Below are 22,760 nucleotides of genomic sequence, written 5' to 3'. Positions count from 1 at the left end.
TTGGCTTGGGTCATGATCTTGTTATGCCCAGATTTCAATATCATCCCCCAAAACCAGAGACCGCTGGGGAGACTGAGTCACGCATACAAAAGCAAAGGGCTTTATTACTATTAAAGGCTAGGGCTCGGGCTCACAGACTTCACCAATGCAGTGGATCCCTGCTGAGAGCCCCGAACCAAACTGGATTTCTTAAGGGAGAGAATTAATACTGGATCAAAACCCAGCAGTCTGCCAGATTTCATAGTGTGGCAAATAATAGACATATGTTTAACATTCTGTTATATAAAATAATATATCAATTTAGAAATACTTTTTCCACCCCCACATTTTATGAAATAAGTTTAATCTTTACATGCGTTTTGATATTAATATCTTTGTTATTCTGTAACTTGTTTGGGAATCATCTAATATTTTTCTGAAGTACACCAACTTTCCTAAAGTTGAGATACAGAGAATCCCTTCAAATGCCTCAATGGAAATTCTATAACATGCCCAAAATACCATTTAAATGTACTAGGACAGGGCTGCTTTTTTAAAAAAAATTATTCTTTCGGTGCATAATTAACCCCAACGACATAATGACTCTCGTGTTGCTTTATGAGGGGCCTTTATGACGACTTATTTCCACTGGCTCTAGGTCAATTCACTGCAGGTCACTTAGCCAGCTTCCGTTTATAATGGCATGTAAAATATAATTGTAAGTTGAAACTCCCTCCCGCTAGGGATAATTACTGAATCTGAATTAAATTTCTCCTTTTACTGATTTTTCCAGAAGACATTTAAAGGCATTCAAAATCAGTATTAACTGAGGTTAATTCCAACTTATGTTCCTTTTCAAAGTATATATTATATAAATTATGATAATTGCAGGGCACCTGGGTCACTCAGTCGATTAAGCTTCCAACTCTTGATTTCTGCTCTGGTCATGATCTCACTGATTGTAGGTTTGAGCCCCACTTCAGGCTCCATGAATATGGTACAGAGCATGCTGGGGATTCTCTCTATCCTTTCTCTCTGCCCCTCCCATGCTCTCTCTTTCTCAAAATAGATGAAATACACTTTAAAAGAAAAGAAAAATAAAATATTAATTAAATAAAGATAATTGCACAAATACTCTTTAGCTTGAAAGACTTTATAAAGTTAGCAACTTGTTTTTTTTTTTCCTGAGGAGTAGTTTTGGGGGAAACTTACTTTTTTTGTAGTTGGGCATATATGATACCTGTGAAGTGTTTCTCTTCCACCACTAGAATGTAAATTCCGTGGGAACAGGAGCCTCTGTGTGGCATACCGTAGGCACTCACAAATATTTGTGGATATATTCATCTTCACCCGGCACACCTGGTCCTTTTCTCTGTTCCCTTTCTCATTAAATGACGTTCATTCTGTCCCGTTTGTCATGCAGAAATTCGAGGTATCCTCTGTGGTTCCTCCCTCTTTCTCCTTCCCTCCTAAATAGTCATTGAATCCATTCGCTTCTGTCCCTCCCCACTTGCTATCATCTTGACTGATGTGAACATCAGATCTTTCTGGGTTACAGGAGGACCTGCCCTCTTAATTCCCTTAACAACCCTTCAGGTCGTTCTCCGCAGTGCTGCCAGAGTGCAGGGGAAAAATAGAACTAATTTAAGCATCTTTCTTTGCATAAATCTCTTCAGTGTCTTCCTACTGCCCTTAGATCATAAATATTCACGCGGCATGCCTGACTGGCTCAGTCAGTTGAGCGTCCCACTTTGGCTCAGGTCCTGATATTACAGATCCTTAGTTCAAGCCCCGCATCGGGCTCTTTGCTTACAGCTCAGAAGCTAGAGCCTGCTTCAGCTTCTGTGTCTCCCTCTCTCTCTTTCCTTCCTCCGCTCATGCTTTGTCTGTGTCTCTCTCTCAAAAATAAATACACATTAAAATAAAAATAAATAAATAAAATTGTCCTTCCCTAATCAAGTAAGATTTTATTATAGTTATTTTAGAAATTAATTCTTACTATTGTTTGTAATGAAATTTCTGACTTGTTCCCCTCAAATTTGTATTTTAGGCTTTTTTCAAAGACCCCAATGTTATTCCCAATTTGAAGTTACTTTCAGATTCTTCTGGACAATGGATTACATTAGGTAAATAAAACTTATTTTTATCTTTTCAGATGACTATTATTATCACAGAATTTTGCCGTAGGAATTTTCATTATAAAAATACACATCGTGAATAATGACTCACTATTTGATAACATCAAGGTCAAACACCATCAGCTGTGCCAGGCCCGCCCGGGCCTCTCCCCTGGGTGCCCACTGCTGCTGTGCCGGCAGAGCACACGGGCCCCGGTGCACTTTTCATTCACTGGGAAGTAGTTATTGTGCGCCTCCCATGGACTTGGCTCAGTGCCGGAACACTGAGGTGAATACAAGAAACCGCGTACTCAAAAAACCAGTTGAGACACCTGGGAGGTTCTGTCGGTTGAGAGTCTGACTGTAGCTCAGGTCATGATCTCACAGTTCGTGGGTTCAAGCCCCACATCTGGCTTTGCACTGACAGCTGGGAGCCTGCTTCAGATTGTGTCGTCCTCTCTGCCCCTCCGCCGCTTGCACATGTGTTTCTCTCTCTCTCTCTCTCTCTCTCTCAAAAATAAAAACATTTAAAAAACTGTGCACTAATGTGCTACCATAGCAGAAGGAGCAAAAGGAGGACAATGTTTGGTAAGGAGCCACTGATGTAAGGACATTTGGGCAAAATCAGTTGGAGCAGGGCAGCGGATTTCTGACCGAGGAAGCAGCCATTCTTGCAACGTCCATAAAATAACATATAAAATCATGGAAGAGAGAGTCTTAAAATCTCAAAAAGAAAATTTTATATATGTAATAATTTCATAGTAGCTTGAAACATAGCTAGAAATCTTTAAAGACGATTACCCAAACAACAACACTCGAATCTCTTAAATAATTCTCAGGTCAAGGAATAAACCAGAAAGTTAATAGAAGACTGTTTCGAAAACAAAAACATGACCGTATTTTAAACGTTAGATTGAGATGTCTTCACAGAACCAATCATTCTTCCACTTAGGAGGAGAATCTGGTTAGTGACGTGGTTTTGTGCTTAGGGAGAATGTAAGTGGATTTTAAATCAGATTGCATTGTTTGGGTAAATTCCTACATTGCATGTTCATGGAATTCTAGTAGTCTTACACAAAAATGACTTTGCTGAGAGTATTAGTCAAGAACAAGATTTGTGACAGTAGAATTAGTAGGTCACATTTTATTGCTTTTGGCTAAAAACCACTGTAAAACTTATAGAGCAAAAAGCTGGTACAGGGTGATCTTCAGAGCACTCTCAGAGTTGCACTGACTCTGAGCAAATGTACTTACTGGTTCAAGGTCTTCAAAAGGAAATAATCAGAGGCATGTATCACAGAGTTTCTGAAACATTTTCAGTAACTTCAGTCAATTCATTTACAAAAACATAAGGTTCGTTGAAAAAAGTTCAACCTTCCCCCTTCCTGACAAACAATACTGGCTTTTCTCTGTTTTTTAAAAAAAAAAAAAGCATTGCAAAAAGAGAGGTTCTAAAATTCCACATGTGCCTGACAGAATCAATTAGAAGTACTCTGAAAAATCAGGCAAAAGAGGTAGCGCTCTATTTCAGAAGTAGAAGCTTCTAGTGGATTGCTCGTACCCTTCCATTAGCTTGTTTTCTCCCTCCTACCAGCTTTTCTGTTTCTGATATATTATCTGTCTTCTCTCCAATTTTCGTCTTGAGGGCCAGCTGTGAAAATAACAGCTTTTGGAAATGAGAGAAAAGACATTCTTCTCGCTAGCGGGCCAGTGTTAAAGTGCCCCCGTCACTGCCGCCCTCGCCCGGGCCTGGACTGCCAGCAGTGTGGGCTGTGGGTCCTGTCCCCCAGCAGCCGCAGCCCTCACACAGACACACTGTGCCCCTTTTTTGGGTGACATAGAACAGATGCTTCCTGTGTGCTTCGTTAAGGGCATTATATTCATTACCTCCTTTAAGTGGCTTTTTTAAATTTCATTTTTGAGAGAGCGCAAGCGAGTAGGGGCAAAGAGAGAGGGACAGAAGATCCGCAGGGGCTCTGCACTGACAGCAGCAGCCAGGCTGATGATGGGCTTGAACTCACGAGCCATAAGATCGTGACCTGAGCCAGTGGGATGCTCAAATGCCTGAGCCGCCCACGTGCCCCTTTGATTCTCAGAACAGCTCAGACAGGCACTATTACAGATCGCAATATCATGAACGAAGAGTCAGATTCATGAGTAATTTGCGGTTTTACACACCTGACTGGGCTCCAGAATTCAAGATGTTGACCTTTGCACTGTCCCGCCTGTGCCATTTCAGCATTAATGAAGTTGCCAGAAAACACAGATTTGGACACCAAGTAAATAGACAACCTGTGCATTATAATGCTAATATCATGGGGGGAAGACATTCTTAACTTTGTATGTGATCATAGCAGAGCATTACATGTCTTGTAAATGCTGGAGACATGACTTTACCATGTTTCTGCCCAACAGGTAGCATGTGCTATGGACTGAATTCTGCCCCCCACAATTCTTATGTTGAAGCTTTAACCCCCAATGTTATAGTCGTGGAGATGAGGCCTTTGGGAGCTAATTAGGTTCAGACGACATCTCGAGCCGCCCTTCTGATGGGACTCATGCCCCTAGAGCAGGAGAAGGAGATCCCAGAGCCCCGCCACGTGCGGACACAGCCGAGAGGGCAGCCATCCGCGAGTCCGGAAGAGCCTGTAGCGGGAGCCAGATCAGCTGGCACCTCGGTTTTTGGGCCCCCAGCCTGCAGAAGTGTGAGACTGTAAGCGTGTGTTATTTAAACCGTCCAGTCTGTGGTGTGCCGTGGCAGCCACTCAACCAGACTAACGCAGGTTCTGGTCCCAAGAAGCGGGATGCTTCTGTAACACACGTAAAAAAGTTAGAAGTGGCTTCGAAACTGTGTCCTGGGTGTCGGTGGAAGAGCTGTGAGGTGCCCGCTAGCCCTGATACATGGATGTGAAGCTTGATCCTAGTGAGGTCTCACACAGAAGGGGGAACCTTGTTATCAGAAAGTAGAGGAAAGACAGTCTCCATAAAATGGCAAAGAAGGTGGCTGAACTATGTTCTAGTGTTTGGGGGAAGGTAAAATTTGCAAGTGATAAAATTATAGATTTAGTTGGGACATGTCTAAACAGACTATTGTAGGAGCAGCTTGCTTCTTCCCCAATGCTTACAATAAAGTAGGAAAGGAAGAGATGGATTGAAGAAGGAATTGTTAAGAAGGAACCAGAGCTTTGAAGATTGGGAAAATTCTCAGCCTTTTCAGACTGTAAGAAATGAGAAAGACTCTTGAAGAGAACACATATGGCTGGGCAACCATTTGATGAAGAGAGCATGTGTGTGATTCATGGGCTTCAACAGAATCCAGGGTTACAGAAGGGATTGTACCGGCAAAGACACTGCCACTTTGAACTAAAGGGTACAGAAACGAGACAAAATGAAGCCTGTCAGACTTCTTAGATCCTGCAGGACCAGACCATAGAGCCATTTGGCTGCACGCATGGCCATTCTTCAGGATAAGACAAGAAGGACTGAAAGGCAGTTCAGAAGTCATCAGGGCCACCCTCAGTTTCAGTAACACACTGTGCCTTTGGGGGAGATCCTCAGAGGCTGGGCCACTGCCCTGGCAGGTCTGGAAGACAGCATTGAACCAAAGAGGATTGTTCTTGAGGCTTAAAATCTAATGAAGCTTGCCTTGCCAAGTTTTAGGCTTGCTTGGGATGGTCACCCCTCGTTTTCTGTTTCTCCCTTTTGGAACGGAGATGTCTCTCCTATGCTTGTCTCACCATTGTATTTGGAAGCATCCCACTTGTCTGGTTTCACAGGGTCATAGACAGGAATTTTGCCCCAGGATGAAGCGTACGTCCCCTGTCACCCATATCTTATTTAGGTGATATGTAGGTGAGACTTTGGACTTTAGACTTTAGTGTTGATGCAGGAATGAGCTAAGACTTTTGGGCCTGCTAGGATAGAATAAACATGTTCTGCACGTGAGAAGGACATGACTGGGGGCGGGGCGGTAGGTCCCAGGGGCAGAATGCTATGTACTGAATTGTGTCCTTTCCGAACTGATTTGATAGAAGACCTGACCCTGCCCATGACTTCATCTAACCCTAATTACTTCCCAAAGGCCCCATCTTGAAATACCGTTACACTGGCGGGGGGGAGGTCTTCAATATACTGTTTTGGAGGGACACAGTTCAGTCCCTAGCAAATGCTCTCTCTACGCCTCAGATTAAGTGGTTTGAATTTAATTACCTTTTCTAACCATCCTGACCCTCCTGCCACTCCCTGCATTAGAGCTAGGGTCATTTATAGAATGGCACGTTGCCCAATGTCAGTCCCTCACCCTCATGTCTTTGAAGACTGTCTCTACTGCTCTTGGTCTTTGCTATCTCAGTGCCCAGACTCTTCTATCATTTTCTGTGGTCATCTTGTCCCTTTAATCCCCCAGAGGATTTCCCCTCCTGAAACAAAAGGAGCTTTTCCTAGCAGTATAGTTTTTGAAAGTACTGAAGCATACACGGCTCCTGTCCCCACACGCCTGTCTCGCATCCACACAAGCCCTGCTCGAGCCCGGAACGAGGGAGCAGCAGGTGCTGGAGGGGGAGGGCGGCCGGCGGCCAGAAGGACAGGGTGCAGCTCTTCTCAAGCTCAAGCTGCTTCCGGTGTCAGACACTGAGCACACGTATCGGGGGGAGTAGCCCCAGGGGCCCCGCACCTAGGTGTGCTGTCCTAGGGACAACTTGGAAGAAAGAAGAACATCACCCCTTTATATCTGAGCCTGTGTGTGGATGTGAGTGCACGAGAGAGAAACTGAGAGAAATTGAGGCAATAATAAATATTCATTTTAATCTTTTTGTCTTTCTGTAATTGAGAAGAACATCTAGTAGTGGAAAATCCATTCCTAAAGGACACATTCAGGAAATAAGTTTGGGGTAGGGGAATGTATGTGGAGAGAAAAACTCGAGCTACAAGAGGAAAATAGACAAAACACCATGGTCACAAATTTCTCTAATTCCAAACTTGTCATAACTTGATTAGAGCCTGGTTGAAACTTACCTTGACTTGGAAAAGCTGGTTTTGAGCAATAAACACTGTACATGAGATCACATGGGAGAAATTTTTTAATGGAGAGAGAAATTTTCAAGACATCCTCAGGACTTTGCCAATACCCATTACTTAACGTTAATTGAAGTTTTTGCAATACGAATTATAAAGCATTGAACACAACACAAATCCAAAGTCACACAAAGCAGTTCCTATGCTTTTCTAGGCAGTTCTGACATGTGGATTAAAACTGACGTGAGAATCCCCTACTACACAAAAAATGATTTCATTTTCAAACATTTTCTAATTTACATATATTCCAGGGCTCAAATGGTGAAATTTTGTTATAGACTTTTAGTGATTAATAAAAATGAACAAACGGCAAACTAAGTCAGACTTCAATAAAATCCCTAAACAAATGTATCATTTAAATATAACCAGATACATGTCCTATTTGGCTACCTAGAAACCACACATGGTGATACTTGTTTTGGAAATAATCGAGAATACTAAGTTAATTTTTATATTCTATAAAATCATTTTTTTCAGGAACTGAAGTGAAAAAAATTGAAGCTACAAATGTTCCTTGTACACAGCTTTCAATGTCATTTTTTCATCGCTTATATGATGAAGATATTGTACGTGACGATGGACATATTGTTAAGTGTTTAGATTCTTTTTGTGATTCCTTTCCTGTTTCTGATGAATTACGAAAAGTAAGTACAGATTTTTTAAATTTCATAATAGAATTTTATCTCAGGAAATGCTTAAGGTCAAAAACTTTTGCCTGCCTAAAATACATAAAGCACCTCTTAGCAATCATTAATGATCAGCAATACTCATTACACTGGTAGATTTTTTTTCATGGATGGGACTTTTACTATCAATTGAATTATCTGTGTGTGTCAGTAGTTCGCAACCAGATTCTACTCACAGTAACGTGTAGAGGCCAGCGATGTTGCTAAACACCGTGCCGTGGGCAGGACAGCCCCCACAACAGAGCTCTCTGCCCCCAAATTTCAGTAGTGCTAGGTCAGAGAAACCCTGACCTGCTTAACTGATAGCTAGTTTTCTTCAGTATGGGGCTCTTAACATATCAAATGAATATTTAAAAATACCTCTATCATAAAAGAAGTGTTCTGTCTCCCTGCTGATGTCAAAAAAGCCATTTTAGGGCCGGTGGCTCAGTCAGTTAAGCATCTGACTCTTGGTTTCAGCTCAGGTCATGATCTTGCGGTTTGTGGGTTCGAGGCCCACATGGAGCTCCATACTGACAGTGTGGAGCCTACTTGGGATTCTCTCTCTCCCCCTCTCTCTGGCCCTCCCCTACTCACGCTCTCTCTCTCTTTCTCTCAAACTAAATACATAAACTTTTAAAAATCCATTTGATTAACTAGTTTTTGTTTTAGCAAGAGGTGTATTGAATCAGAAGACACAGATTATTTACCTAAATCCTGAGTTATTACTTATAAGATAAGAAATGGGCAAATCACTCAATACCTTGAGCCCCAAGATCTTATCTGTACGACATAGTGACTAAAATGCCCATTCTTTCTTCTTCCTTAAACTGTTGAGATATGAGTTGAGAAAGCATTTAAATGTACCTTTTAAAAAGTATGAAATGTTAAAATGAACTGTATTATTATTATCATTATTTTATGTAGACAGAGAAGGAGAGAGAAGGAGAGTGAGCTGGGAGGGGGCGGAGGGAGAGAGAGGGTGTCTCAAGCAGGCCTCATGATCAGCATAGAACCCAGCACGGGACTCCGTCCCACAACCTAATCCAAAATCAAGATCATGACCTGACCTGAAATCTACAGTTGGACGCTCAACCGAATGAGCCACCCAGGCACCCCTTATTATCATTATTATAATTATGGAGACAAACTATTTATGAAAAGGTTAAAAATTAGGGCTTTCGGGGGCACCAAGATGGCTCAGTCGGTTAAGCTGCTCACTTCAGCTCAGGTCATGAACTTGCGGTTCGTGAATTTGAGTCCCTGTCGGGCTCTGTGCTGACGGTTTTGAGCCTGGAGCCTGCTTCAGATTCTGTGTCTCCCTTGGTCTCTGCCCCTCCCCCACTTGTGTGTGCACTCTTTGTCTCTCCCTCTCTCTCAAAAATAAACATTAAAAAAAAAATTAGAGCTTTCAGGAGTTCCTGGCTGCCTCAGTCGATGGAGCAGGTGACTCTTCATCTCAGGATTGTGAGTTCAAGCCCCACATTGGGTGTAGAGATTATTTAAAAAAAAAATAGATCTTTGGTATCAAATAGACATAGATTCAAATCCAGGCTCTGCCACTTTATAACTGTGGTACTTAACCTCTTTTTTCATCTGTAAAATAGGAATGATACAAGAATTAAGTGAGGGGTGTCTGGGTGGTTAGGTGTCCAACTTCAGCTCAGGCCATGATCCTTCAGTTCACAGATTTGAGACCCGCATTGGGCTCTGTGCTGACAGCTCAGAGCCTGGCCTGGAGCCTGCTTCAGATTCTCTATCTCCATCTCTCTGCCCCTCCCCTGCTTCTCTCTCTCTCTCTCTCTCTCTCTCTCTCTCTTTCTCTCTCTCTCTCTCTCTCTCTCAAAAATATTTTTAAAAATAAAATAAAAAAGAATTATTTGAGATAATTGGCTAAAGTGCTTAGCTTAATGCCTGGTACTTAGTAAGTTTTCAGTAATAGTGATTACTAACCAGTAATTACTATTATTCTACATTAAGAGAGAAAGGAGATGTATAAGTTGAATTTATTGTAAATCCAGATGGGAGTGAACTAGGGAAGCTGCTGACACACCGTTCTGGACACAGACGTCTTGTCTGTAGGGGCCGGGGAGGCATCCAGCCAATCTCTGTGTTCTTCTACTCTAACAGAACACCTAAAGGAACTCTTAATAAAATTAACTCCTTGAGAATGACCAAACACACAACTGAGGAGACTATGTATAGTTGCTCTTTAGTTAAGTGTTACCTGTGACACAAGGTAAGTACTGTACCGAGTGGATCTGATCATAATGTCTACTCTTCCTTACCAAGGATTGGAAATGAACCTTTATGAAGTGTCTAGTCTAGTCTGGCTCTTCTTCCTTTTGGGGTCCTTCTCCTGTCAGCTTTTCTTATCTGTCCCCGATCTCTGCTGGCACACATCTCTGTCCCAAGGCCCTTTCCCCTAATTTCAGAGAGCTCACCCTCACCTCTCCAGAGAGCCTTGGCTGCGGACTTTCTGGGAGGCGGACATGCTTTCTCGGTGCTTCTGTCTGCCTTGTCGGCATCCCTGCATAGTCCTTGGAACCAGGAAGCACCGGGCTCGTTTTCTGCCAGCTGCCTCTGTGTTTCACTCTTGTGTCTTGGCCTCTCCGTGGTGACAAGACGGTTTTAACTTGGTTGCTTTCTGGCGGAAAAATATAAATCAGTAAATGACCTCTAGCTTTAGCCTGAACTGCAAAGGCCCGCCTACCCCCCAGCCATGTGGCACTGCCTCACTAAGGACAGTAACTGCCTTCCGCCTGCGGCGCACTGGCCTGGCACCCTGGCTCCTGCACACTTGCTCTCTGAGGGCTCTGCGTGTGAGCACGCAGGGGATCACATTTATTCCCCAAATATCCTCACTGTAACCTTTACGCTGTGCAGCCCAATCTGTTCAGTAACCAGAGCGCTCATGTCAGTCCTGAGAGCTTCAGTCACTCTTGTGTTAGGCCAGATCTTTAGGTAGCTACAAACTCAGGCTTCAGTGTCACATCATTTCCTTAGAGACAGAGAGAGAGGAGGAGAGAGAGGTGGGCAGGGAGGGGAGATGGGCCAAGCGGTTCGTGAGGCACACCCAGAGAGTAATACACTATACACACTTCCCTGTACCTGTCTTTCACTATAAATCACCTTGGCTTTCATAAACTCATCGTAAGTAATCTGCACGTTGGCACTACCACAGAATTTATTTTAAGTGCCTCTTTTTTTTTTTTAATGTTTTTATTTCTGATACAGAGAGACAGAGCATGGGAGGGGGAGGGGCAGAGAGAGGAGACACAGAACAGGAAGCAGGCTCCAGGCTCTGAGCTAGCTGTCAGCACAGAGCCTGACGTGGGGCTCGAACCCATGAACGTGAGATCTGACCTGAGCCGAAGTCGGAGGCTTAACCGACTGAGCTACCTAGGCGCCCCTTTAAGTGCCTCTTGTATGCTGACCTTGCGATGAATATTCATTTGAAATTGAGGTAAATCAAATGTGACACTTGATCAGGTTTCCTAATTAAGTGTCCTTCTTGCTACTAGACAGTGATTTTGTATAACTCCTACTTCTCTCCTTTACCTGTTTGGTAGTGTTAGTGTTATGTACAATTTTTACAGCATTCCTCCATCTGGAGTTCCTTATGCATACGTATTGTCTTTTCCTATTTGGATTCTTGGTTATAGGCTTTTGCCTTTTATTTTTCGTACTGTGTCTATATTTTACTGTTAGCTATTTTACATTCTTTATAAAAGCAGGTGGGGGATAAACAACTCAATAAAAGAAATGTGTGTTATGGTTTATATTCATCACCTTGTTCGTATTTACCACAATCAAGTTAACCAGCAGTCTGTAATGCCTGATGGTATCAGAAAATCCCCCACATCAGACCCTGTAGTGCTGTTTTCTGAAAGACATAGAAAAGTCTCCAAAGAGCAAGAGTCAGTGTAGATGGGTGATGGGAAAGGTGATATTATTAGGGGATAGCAGGAAAAGTAGGTGGTTAGGATGGTCCAATTACCTGAACAGTTCAAAATGGAGTTGTGGGGGGGGGCAGGTGTGGTAAGGAAAGTGGTGACCAGACAGTGCAGGGGGAGGGCTTACAAACAAGGGTCAGTTTCCAGATTGAACCAACAGCTATAGACCTTAGGGGATGGAGAAGTTTCTCCATTTATTTATGGTCCCTTGTTTCCAAATAAGATTTAAGGTGACTGCACTAAAACTGCAATAGCACTAAAACAATTACTAAAGATATAAACTAGAACAAAGGCATAAAGGGGAAGAGGAGAAGACTTAGATTTATTCCTTTAACTGAGCGTCAGTGGCCTAATGGTAACATGGCAGGAAAATGAGTGCAGGTCTCACAGATTACTCCCTCTAGTTGTTCAGGATTGGTGGTTAATATAGGCCTAGGGTTATTTGTAAGTAAATAAATGGAAACTTTTGAAAACAAAAATTAGAACCTTAAATCATGTTAGATTAAGACGAATCTTATCATTTTCCATAGGTTTTGCTAGTGGAAGACTCAGAAAAATATGAAATATTTAGCCAAGCTGATAGAGAAGAGTTCCTGTTTTGTCTTTTCAAACATCTTTGCCTTGGTGGAGCCCTTTGTCAGTATGAAGATGTGCTTAATCCGTATCTGGAAACAACAAAGCTTATCTATAAAGATCTAGTGAGGTAACATTGCTAGATTACAATAAGTAAATCTCTGGTAACAGAGTGCATTGTTTACCTGTGCTGGGCTTGCCTGGTGTCTGTCAGTCCTGTTGACACCAACAACCTCGCTGTGTGAGAACAGCACCGCCTCAACCCCTTTTTCCGGCCTCTCCCTTCTTCTCCAGGCTGGGACATGGCTACATCTCCCTTGTTTCCCATCTGGCAGGCTACCTGCTCCCTGCCTGCTTTGCAGCTAGCTTATCCCAGACCTCCTGTCACGCTCTCCCCAGGTTCCTGCTGTGCTTACCCCAGGTCTCCTGTCACACTCACCCCAGGTCTGATGTCACATGTATCTCAGGTCTCCTGTCACACTTACTGTGGGTCTACGGTAACATTTACCCTCTCTCTCCTGTCACATTTAGTCCAGGTCTGATGTCACTTTTACCTCAGATCTCCTATCACACTTACCCCAGGTTCCTGTCACACTTACCCAGGTCTCCTGTCACACTTATCCTGGGAGTCCTCTCACATTTACCTCACATCTTCTGTCACACTTGCCCCAGGTCCCTGTCACACTTACCTAGTCTCCTGTCAAACTTACCTTAAGTCTCCTGTCCCCTCACCCCAGGTCTATTGTCACTTTTACCACAGGTCTTCTATCACACTTAACCCCGGTTTCTGTCACACTTACTGCAGGTATTATGTCACAATACCCCAGGTCTGTCAAACTTATCCCTAGTCTCCTGTGACCTCACCCAGGTCTGCTGTCACTTTTACCGCAAGTCTCCTATCACACTTAGCCCAAGTTCCTGTCACAGTTCCCTGAGGCCCCCTGTCACACTAACTCCAGGTCCCCTGTCACACTTACTGTAGGTCTGATGTCACATTTACCTCAGGTCTCTTGTCACAGTTACCCCAAGTTCCTGTCACACCTACCCCAGGCCTCTTGTCTCATTACCTCAGGTCTCTTGTCATATTTACCTCAGGTCTGATGTCATTTTCACTTCAGGTCTTCTATCACACTTATCTCAGGTTCCTGTCACACTTACCCCATGTCTCCTGTCACTCTTAGTGCAGGTCTACTGGCACATTTACCCAAGTTTCCTGTCATATTCACCCCAGGTCCACTGTCACATTTACCCCAGTCTCCTGTCACACTCATTCACCCCAGGTCTCCTTTCACACTTGCTCCAGGTTCCTATCACACTTACCCCAGGCCTCCTGTTACACTTACCCAGGTCTCCTGTCACACTAACTCTGGGTCTCCTGTCACATTTATTCCAGGTCTCTTCACCTTTCAGGGGAACACAAAATTCCTCAGGTTGTGTAAATTTGCTTGACTAGTAGGAAAACAAGTACTACCTTTTTAATAAAGAGGTGGAAGAATTTTCATCTAGGCATAAATTTTACATTTTTAAATTAATTCCAAATTCCAGTTTGTTTTAGGTGTTTTACTAGGAGTTCTGTTTTTTTTTCTTTGAAGATCCAATTGGTATAAAAACTTTATAAATTATTTATATATACTTTTATTGGGTTGGACTTTTCAGTGATGAAGATATTGGATCACGTTTAAAGGGAAAATGGGTAGGAACAACCAAAAGCAAAGGGTCCCAGAGTTTAGTTACAAAATTTTACTTTAATAGGGAAACAACAGAATTAGTTTCTCATAAAACTCTCGATTGTTACTTACACTCAGCGTCTCAAATCCCGCTCCTGCTCTGTGTGTCATTCTGCTGTGTGACAACCTACGTGATGTAGTTAGTTATTTCACTTCATTCTTTTCCTGGTATTTTTTTTTTAAGTTGATTTATTTTGAGAGAGAGAGAGATGGAGTGGGCAAGGGGTAAGAAAGAGGAGAGAGAGAATCCCAAGCAGGCTTCTCTTTGTCAGGTCAGAGTCCCATGCAAGGCTGGAACCCATGAACTGCGAGATCATGACCTGAGCCAAAACCAAGAGTCAGACGCTTAACTGCCTGAGTCCTCCAGTCGCCCCTCTGATATGGTTTTAAAAACAAAAAGTGTTTCTTCAGTTTGTCTCTGATTTTTGTGGAAAAGTTACTCTGTCAATACATAAAGATTGTCAAAAAAATGTTAGAAGCAGAATTCGAGAAAAACATATACACACATATACACACACACATCCAAAACATTCTGTCCTTATCATGTGCAGCTCGTGAAAACCCATAGGCCTGCTTTCAGCCCCCTGCAGATACTCTGTGGTACACCCAGTCACACACACACACAGCGCTGTCACAACAGTGTGTTGTACTTCTCTGGTCCCACGAACGTGTGGAATTCCTCACCACCGTGCGCTGTGCGGGAGGAGGTGCTGTGGGAGGTGTTTGAAACAGAAGTAACTTTAGAACCTAAACATTGGAGAAACTGTTTTCCCTAACATGCCCCTCCCTGGATTCTCACCTGTCATTCCCTTCCACCCTCCTCGGGTGCTAAGTATAAGTATGGCTCCAGGGGTAACGGCTACTTGGAAAAGGAGTCTTCAGAACTGATGGCCTCTTACAGAAAGAATAGAAATCATCGCCTCAGAATCACTTAGGCAGGCAACTGGCAGGTGTTAATGTTGGGCACAGAACTCTGCCAGGCTCTCAAGAGACTACGGGAGGACCATCAGACAGTCCTCGACCTTAAGGAAATGACGAGAAACTATCATATTGAATAATTGTTTAAAATCTCTTAAAAGTAAAATTGTTATGAAATCAGATGTTCAATTCTTACAGGCAAATATTTGCAGCTCCTGGTACTGTAATAAATACCCCCAGAAGTTCAGAAGAGGACATTTTTAGGATGGCTGTGTTAGAGAAGTCTTTTTTTTTTTATGTTTTATTTATTTTTGATACAGAGAGAGACAGAGCATGAGGCTTAGATTATGGCCTTCAGATACTAATTAAGCAGTGAGATTCTTCTTTTTTTTTTTTAAGTTATGCATTTATTTTGAGAAAGCAGGGGAGGGACAGAGAGAGGGAGAAAGAGAATCCCAAGCAGGATCCACACTGTCAGCACAGAACCCAGTGCTGGGCTCAAACTCAAGACCTGTGAGATCTTGAGTGACCTGAGCTCAAATCAAGAGTTAGTCACTTAACCGACTGTGCCACCCAGGCGCCTGGGGTTTCCTATCTCTTAAAATAAGCAGTTACCTAGGATGGTCTGTGCAACATGTTTAGAGTCAATATGGGATCGATCCTCAGAGATTAGAATACGTGATTTTAAGAAATCATTATTTCTTTAAAATCTTTTTAAAGTTTATTTATTTAGGGGCACCTGGGTGGCTCAGTCAATTATGCGTCTGACTTTGGCTCAGGTCATGATCTCACAGTTTGTGGGTTCGAGCCCTGCATCAGGCTCTGTGCTGACAGCTCAGAGCCTGGAGCCGGCTTCAGATTCTGTATTTCCCTCTCTCTCTGACCCTCCCCTGCTCATGCTGTCTCTCTCCCTCTCTGAAATAAATAAACAGTAAAAAAAAATTTTTGTTTATTTATTTATTTAAAAGTTCATTTTTGAAAGACAAGACAGAGCATGAGCAGAGGGGCAGAAAGAGGGGGAGACAGAATCTGAAACAGGCTCCAGGCTCCCAGCTGTCAGCACAGAGCCCGACGCAGGGCTCAAACTCAAGAACCATTATGACCTGAACTGAATTCAGATGCTTAACGTTGACTGAGCCACTCAGGCTCCTCAAAATTTATTTATGTTTGAGAGAGACAGTGTGAGCAGGAGAGAGGCAAAAAGAGAGGGGGACAGAAGATCCTAGGATTCTAAGATCCTGACACTGACAAGTTGACAGCAGTGAGCCCGATGTGGGGCTCAAACTCACGAACTGTGAGATTGATTGCAACCCAAGCTGAAGTCGGTCACTCAACTGACTGAGCCACCCAGGCACCCAGGAACCAACTTCTACTAATGTTCAAGCAGTAGTGTCTTTTGTAAATAGTACACTAAAGTACATGTATATGTTAACTGTTAAATGAAGTATCAAATACTAAATTTTCTTCTCAGTTTATTGGATAAGTACAAACTTTTACAAGGGTTGGTCTGTTTTTTTTATTGGACTAATTTACATACAGTAAAGTGAACAAATCATAGTGGACCTACAGCTTAGTGAATTTTTATATATTTATAACCACCTCCAGATCAACCCCTAAACTCAGATATAACCATAGGTAGGTATGTTCTGTATTTGGGTTTGGGTGGTTGTGTGGGTGTGTGCAGTGTAAGTGTTTTGTATGTAGTGGTTATAGTTACCCTTGGATAAGCAAGAATTTCAAATATAATCTTCAGTTTTTAAGCAGTATATGTTAAGCGTTAGAGACATAAAAGAAAATGACCTCAATCCATGTCATAATTAACTGCATGATTTCTGATTTTAAATTTGAAGTGTTTTAAAGATAAAAGTTTTTTAAAGATAAAAGCTGCCTGAAAAAAGAAACCTGCCTAAGAACTTTGAGCCCGAAATGGCTCAACTCTGGCCACTCTGGTAGGTGTGCAAGCTCTCTCGCTCTCTCTCTCTCTCTCTCTCTCTCTTACACACACACACACACACACACTCACAGTCCACCTCGTTCTCCTCCTCGTCCAGCTCACTCTTCGTATGTAGCGCACCTAGCGAAGGGAGAAAGGGGCTAACTTCCTTTCAGTGTGATGCACCTGTGTCACCCAGGAGGCCCATCGGTGCTACGCGTGTCTGCTAGAGTGGAGGCAGGGGACGAGCGGGGGAGACACAGGGACAGAAACTGGATGGACGGGGTGGCACCTGGAGTCACTTCCCAGGTTTACCACTTGTAGTTGGAATATCTTAAATGTCTTGTTTAACCTTCTGGCTCTACCATCTCTACACCTGGTAAAATAGTGCCCAGTAGCCTCACGGAGCTGTGTGATCTTTATCTAAGTAAATTATATGAAGGTATTTTGGAGGCGCCTGGGTGGCTCAGTCAGTTAAGCATCCGGCTTTGGTTCAGGTCATGATCTCACGGTTCGTGGGTTCGAGCCCCACATCGGGCTCTGTGCTGACAGCTAGCTCACAGCCTGGAGCCTGCTTCGAATTCTGTGTCTCCCTCTCTCTCTGACCCTCCCCTGCTCGTACTGTCTCTGTCTCTCAAAAATAAATAAAAAACATTTAAAAAAATATGAAGGTATTTTGTGGATTGTAAAGCATTACGAAGGTGATGTGTATAAATCTCCCTCTGTAGCTTATTTCTTCATCTCTCAGTGCTGCCACGGGTAATCTTTTGTGGGGAGACTGAGAGAGAGCTGCTGAAAGGAAATGATTTTAATATGATTTAATAATACATAATTTAACAAATAGCTTTCATATACCTTATCCCACTCACATAATCCTAAAAAGAACCATAGTATGCCTAGTTGACATGTGAGGAAACTGATGGTCAGGAAGGTGAGTCTTGCCCCAAATGAACTAAGAAATCAGTGGCTGAGCTGGCATGTGGGTTTAGATTGTCAAATTCTGTACTTTAGTGTGCTTTTACCTGCCTCAAAGCTGCCTACCCTTCAGTCAGACTTTTATCAGTTCCTACTTTTCTGATAATTTTCTCTGGCTTGGGAAACATTCAGCCTCTGAGCCTCGGTCAGACCTCAGATATTCTGTGAAATTCCATGTTCCGCAGTACTGCATCCTGAGGGTGAAACTGCAGGTCTGTCCTTTTCAAACCATTTGAGTCAGATGTTGTATATTTTTATATTCTATATGCATGAGAACACCTGCATACTAAAAGGGATCAGCATTCTAAATGTATTCTGCCAAACATTCAAAAGAAGGTTGGGGGAGGGCGGTGCCTGGGTGGATCAGTCGGTTGAGCATCCGACTTTGGCTCGGGTCCCGATCTCACAGTTCATGGGTTTGAGCCCCGTATCAGGCTCTGTGCTGACAGCTTGGAGCATGGTGCCTGCTTCAGGTTCTGTGTCTCCCTCTCTCTCTGCCCCTCCCCCACTCACGCACGCACGCGCGCTCTCTCTCTCTCTCTCTCTCTCTCAAAACTGAATAAACATTAAAAAAATAAATGTATTTTGTGAATGCTTGTTATATTTAAAATGTATCCCTTTCCTCCCCATTTTAGTGTTCGAAAGAATCCTCAAACCAAGAAAATACAAATTACCTCTTCCATCTTTAAAGTAACGGCATATGTAAGTGTTGAGGGGGAATTTGCAAGGAATCAATTTAATTATTGGGTATTAATAGGGTTTATAATGGGAGTTAGCAACTAGTACAATGTTATGTCTAGGAGAAAAAATGATGGATGATATTTAGTTTTTTTGTCAAAATGAAAAGTTGATCAGGTATGCTTTTATTTGGAGAGCCATATGGACTTTCCCCTCTGGCCTCTTTTCTGTTGTCCCTGCCTAATAATAGTCCTTATTTAAGAGTGAAATATGTGACTTGGAGGCAATAGAATACCTTCTCTAGTTTGTCAAACTGTAGTTTGTAAGGCAAATAAGTAAGAAGGTTGTAAATGTCTGTATATCATAGAACCTGATGCTTGAATTTTGGTGTCATATAAAAGGTTGTTAGCACATTTGAAGCAGTTTCTAAGTATCTTTATTCAATCACTTAACAAATGCTATTGAGTGCCTGCTGTGTATCAGCCACTGTGCTGGGCATTTCATGTTGGTAAGAAGAAACATAGTTGTCTCCCTCATAGTATGTAAAGACCACATTCTAAAGGAAAACAAAGACAGAAGAAAGTTGCAAAAAGACATTTTTGCAATACGAGCACTTTAAAAGCATTTTTTCAAAAGATAAGATTTTCTTTTAGACTGTAAGTTCCTTAAGTTTGAGAATAATATGTGTTTATATAGTACAGGACTGTTAGCCCAGTAGACTGTGCTGTCAGTAAATATTTTAAACTATCAGTTAATTACCAATTTAATTGTCAAAGATCTGCTGTAGGCTTCATGACATTTTAACAGAAAATATATAGTAGTTAAAGATGTTGATTACTACTTACATACATGTAGTTGTAGACTAAATAATCTAGGTTTATCTTTTCCAGGATTCTGTTGGTATGTGCTACCCTTCAACAAAGACTCATGAACAGACATTTTCTTACTTTATTGTGGATCCGATCAGGCGTCATGTTCATGTTTTGTACCACTCTTACGGTGTGGGGGAAATGTCCTAATAGTGTTCTTTCAGATTATTGATTTTACTATTTTTACCAATTTTTTATTTTGATGCCAACTTATAGGTAAACATTGCCTTTGCTAGTTAATTTAAGTAAAATGTAGGGAAGCTGCCTAGAACAGAGAAGGACCCAAGTACAAAATGTCTGTCTTTAAATTTCCCTCAAGTGTTAGCATAGGTACCAAATCCCATCCCTACGGCTGTCCACACCACTGTGGTCATGGACAGTTTACAGAAAGTTACAGGGAACTAAAAATCCACTTCATATTTATTGCATTAACATTCAAGTAAGTCCTCGATTTTCCATGTATTTTATTTTAGAAGTTAATTAATTCTAGCTTGAAATTGTAGCAGAAAACTGAACATATCTCTACTGATCATTATTACAAACTGTTAGCTTTTTAAATATGAGTTTCATTTAATCGCATTTCTTCATTGCGTAAGATTTACATCTCCAGGGGTGTAAAATGCGTAACAATTCCTTTGCTTCCTTTGCCCAACTTCAAACCTTCAATAAAAAAGTCATGTTCTGAAAATAATCCCGAAGTCTTTTATGGTGTAATGAGTTGCATCTCGGCTGCCCCACGCCCCGGCGAGGATCTGCCAGGGAGCAGCTGCCGACGGTGTCGCTGAGGTGGAGAGAGGGGACTGCGGCCTCTCTGGCTGCATTCTGCTGCTGCCTCGTTCGGTTCCCAGAATGCGTATGTAACTTACACTTGTTCAATGGTAAAAACGACCGGCGTGTGTCCCAGAAAGCCTGCGAGAAATGTTGGCAGTTACGGGGAGGCAAGTTTGGAGTATGTGTTTCTGTGTAAGAAGGACCTGGGTGATGCCGCTGGTTTTGTGCCTGTGGATTTATCTGAAAAGGAGCCGCCAATTAGTGAGAGAGTCCGGGGGAGACTGGCTGTTTCACCTGTGGTACCCAGATGCTGCTTGGCACGTTCAATGCCTACTGGGCAGATATTTTCCAGACATGTTCATTACAGCCACAGATATTTTTTAAACCATATGAGAAACATCAAAATGAGAACTGAAGGGTCGTACCTGTCCTTTCCCTACCACACAGACCCTACAACCTAGGGACTGTCCCTCAGTCACTCGGTCGCCAGTCAGTGGTTGCCAGTCAACGATTCTGTGTATTACCTCGGTGCAAGGTGGGTTTCCCTGAGCCCAGCAGTGAGGGTGATCTGTCAGAGTGTGTCCCCAGACCGGGATTGCGGCCTGAGTCCAGGGCTGGAAGATGTCGCTGTGAACTAGCATGGGAGGACCTCAGCTGGATTCCAACCCTAATGTAAGGAGGCGTGATGTGGGGGGGTGCTGGAGCCTGGTGCTGGGGCAGAAGCCCGGGAGTCATGGGGGCGCTGGTCTCTCTGCTGTAGAGGTAGGGGTGCAAAACGCTTTTGAGGAAAGATTGCTCCATTGTTTGGGGATAATCATTTTCATGATCTATCTGTGATTATGCATATTATCTCCACACGGGTATAATAGCATCAAACTAAAGAATGTGGGCTGAGCAGTCAGATTGCCTGGATTCGGAATTCTGCCCTGACTCGCTGTGGGACTTTGAGCTCATGAAAACCTTTCTGTGCCTGAGTTGCCTCATCTGTAAAGTGGGGAAGTAACAGGACTCCTTCATAGGTTATTGTGGAAATTGTGTGTGTATATGTGTGTGTGTGTGCATATGTACATGGCTTAGAATGGTGTCAAGCCCACTTTTGTGTTTTAAGTGTGAATTTTGGCTCCTTTCATTGTCTATTGAGGAATACGAAAAAATCAGGAGCTAAACTGTCTGCATAATAATGTAAAAAGCTGTCTTCCTTAAATTGAGAATTGCTTTTTTGTTTTAATGTTTATTTACTTTTGAGACGGAGACAGAGCAAGAGCCGGGCAGGGGCAGAGAGGGAGGGAGACACAGAATCTGAAGCAGGTTCCAGGCTCTGAGCTGTCAGCACAGAGTCTGACACGGTACTCGAACTCACAAGCGGTGAGATCATGACCTGAGCCACAGTCTGATGCTCAGCCAACTGAGCCACCCAGGCGCCCCTAGAATAGCTTTTTTATAGATTATATTATTGTTAACTTGACTAGATACAGTATAAGAGATGGAAACACTAGTTTTCCCCCGCTCTGGGCCCCAGAGAATGTAGAGGACATAAGCTTGCACTCCCAAGAATTTCTTTGGCAGCATTTTGCACACTTCGAGTTATTTGCTCACCTTTGGGGTTCCTGGCTGGCTCATTTCAGTGCAGCATGTGACTCTTGATCTCAGGGTCATGAGTTCAATCCCCATGTGGGTCATGGAGCTTACTTAAAATAAATACTAAACAATTTTAAAAAAATGATTTGCTCACCTCACCTATTTATAATAATTTATTTAATGTCCATCTTGAAAACAGGACCTGTGTCCATGAGGTTCAGCCTTGAATCCCAGTGCCTAGCATGGTGCCCGGACACGTGATGGACACCCAGTGTCTACTGTGTGGCTGATGGACAGAAGCTGGCGCCGGAGGTGTGCCTGCAGGTGTGAAGTGAAGGAGGGGCAGGGCCGCTGAGTAAGGGGACACATCTCCTCCAGATGCCCTTAGTCCCAGGTTCCTTCCACACACTGGTAGCCTCTGGCTGTAGCCATCCTGCGTGGAAGCCAACAGGCAGCCGGGGAGCGCATCCCGACACAACAGTCCCTGGGGAGCGCTGCCAGCAGAAGCCAGCCCTGAAAGAGCGGGCTGTTACCCACAGGGGTAGAGGGTTTGCTTGGGGTGACAAACCAACCATGGTGACAAGTGACAACAGAATGGTTTTTGTGAACTTGAGAGCATTCTTCTGAAATTCTGAACGTTACTTAAGAGAAGACTCACGGAATTACTATTTGGACAATTCGGAAGGGGGCTTAGGCTGAAGACCAGAGAACCTGGCACACTGAGGTCCCATGAGCAAAAACAATACAGAGGTACAAAACACAAGGTGGTGTTCTGGGGTGCCTGGCTGGCTCAGTGGAAGAGCATCCAACTCTTGATTTCAAGGTCATGAGTTTCAGCCCACATTGGGTGTAGAGATTACTTAAATAAACCTTAAACACACACACACACACACACACACACACACACACACACACACACACACCCCCCCCCCGGTGGTTTGGGGGGAC

General features: G+C 43.1%; 1 protein-coding gene and 1 long non-coding RNA gene across 3 annotated transcripts in view; one reads left to right on the top strand and one right to left on the bottom strand.

Moving 5' to 3' along the window:
- The window catches only part of CFAP300 (cilia and flagella associated protein 300), a 22,559-nt gene extending 2,405 nt beyond the window's left edge, over positions 1 to 20,154 (top strand). The window contains exons 3-7 of the mRNA XM_029956943.1: positions 2,030 to 2,105; positions 7,647 to 7,813; positions 12,321 to 12,493; positions 18,552 to 18,618; positions 19,485 to 20,154. Of these exons, the coding sequence (XP_029812803.1) occupies positions 2,030 to 2,105; positions 7,647 to 7,813; positions 12,321 to 12,493; positions 18,552 to 18,618; positions 19,485 to 19,613 (612 nt within the window). The 3' untranslated portion in view covers positions 19,614 to 20,154. The remainder of the gene's footprint in view (positions 1 to 2,029; positions 2,106 to 7,646; positions 7,814 to 12,320; positions 12,494 to 18,551; positions 18,619 to 19,484) is intronic.
- Positions 9,868 to 13,119, bottom strand: LOC115306498. 2 transcript variants are annotated; one of them, XR_003915344.1, is made up of 3 exons: positions 13,074 to 13,119; positions 10,285 to 10,481; positions 9,868 to 9,980 (listed from the first exon to the last, which is right to left on the bottom strand). It is a non-coding gene; the product is annotated as an uncharacterized LOC115306498 (long non-coding RNA). The 2 variants fall into 2 exon arrangements; XR_003915345.1 differs by lacking the exon at positions 13,074 to 13,119 and adding an exon at positions 12,803 to 12,816.
- Positions 20,155 to 22,760: the final 2,606 nt, after the last annotated feature.

This window comes from Suricata suricatta, chromosome 11 (genome assembly GCF_006229205.1).
Source record: "Suricata suricatta isolate VVHF042 chromosome 11, meerkat_22Aug2017_6uvM2_HiC, whole genome shotgun sequence".
Lineage (NCBI taxonomy): Eukaryota > Metazoa > Chordata > Mammalia > Carnivora > Herpestidae > Suricata > Suricata suricatta.
The sequence above is the reverse complement of the archived record's forward strand: the minus strand, read 5'-3'. Positions and strand labels throughout refer to the sequence as shown.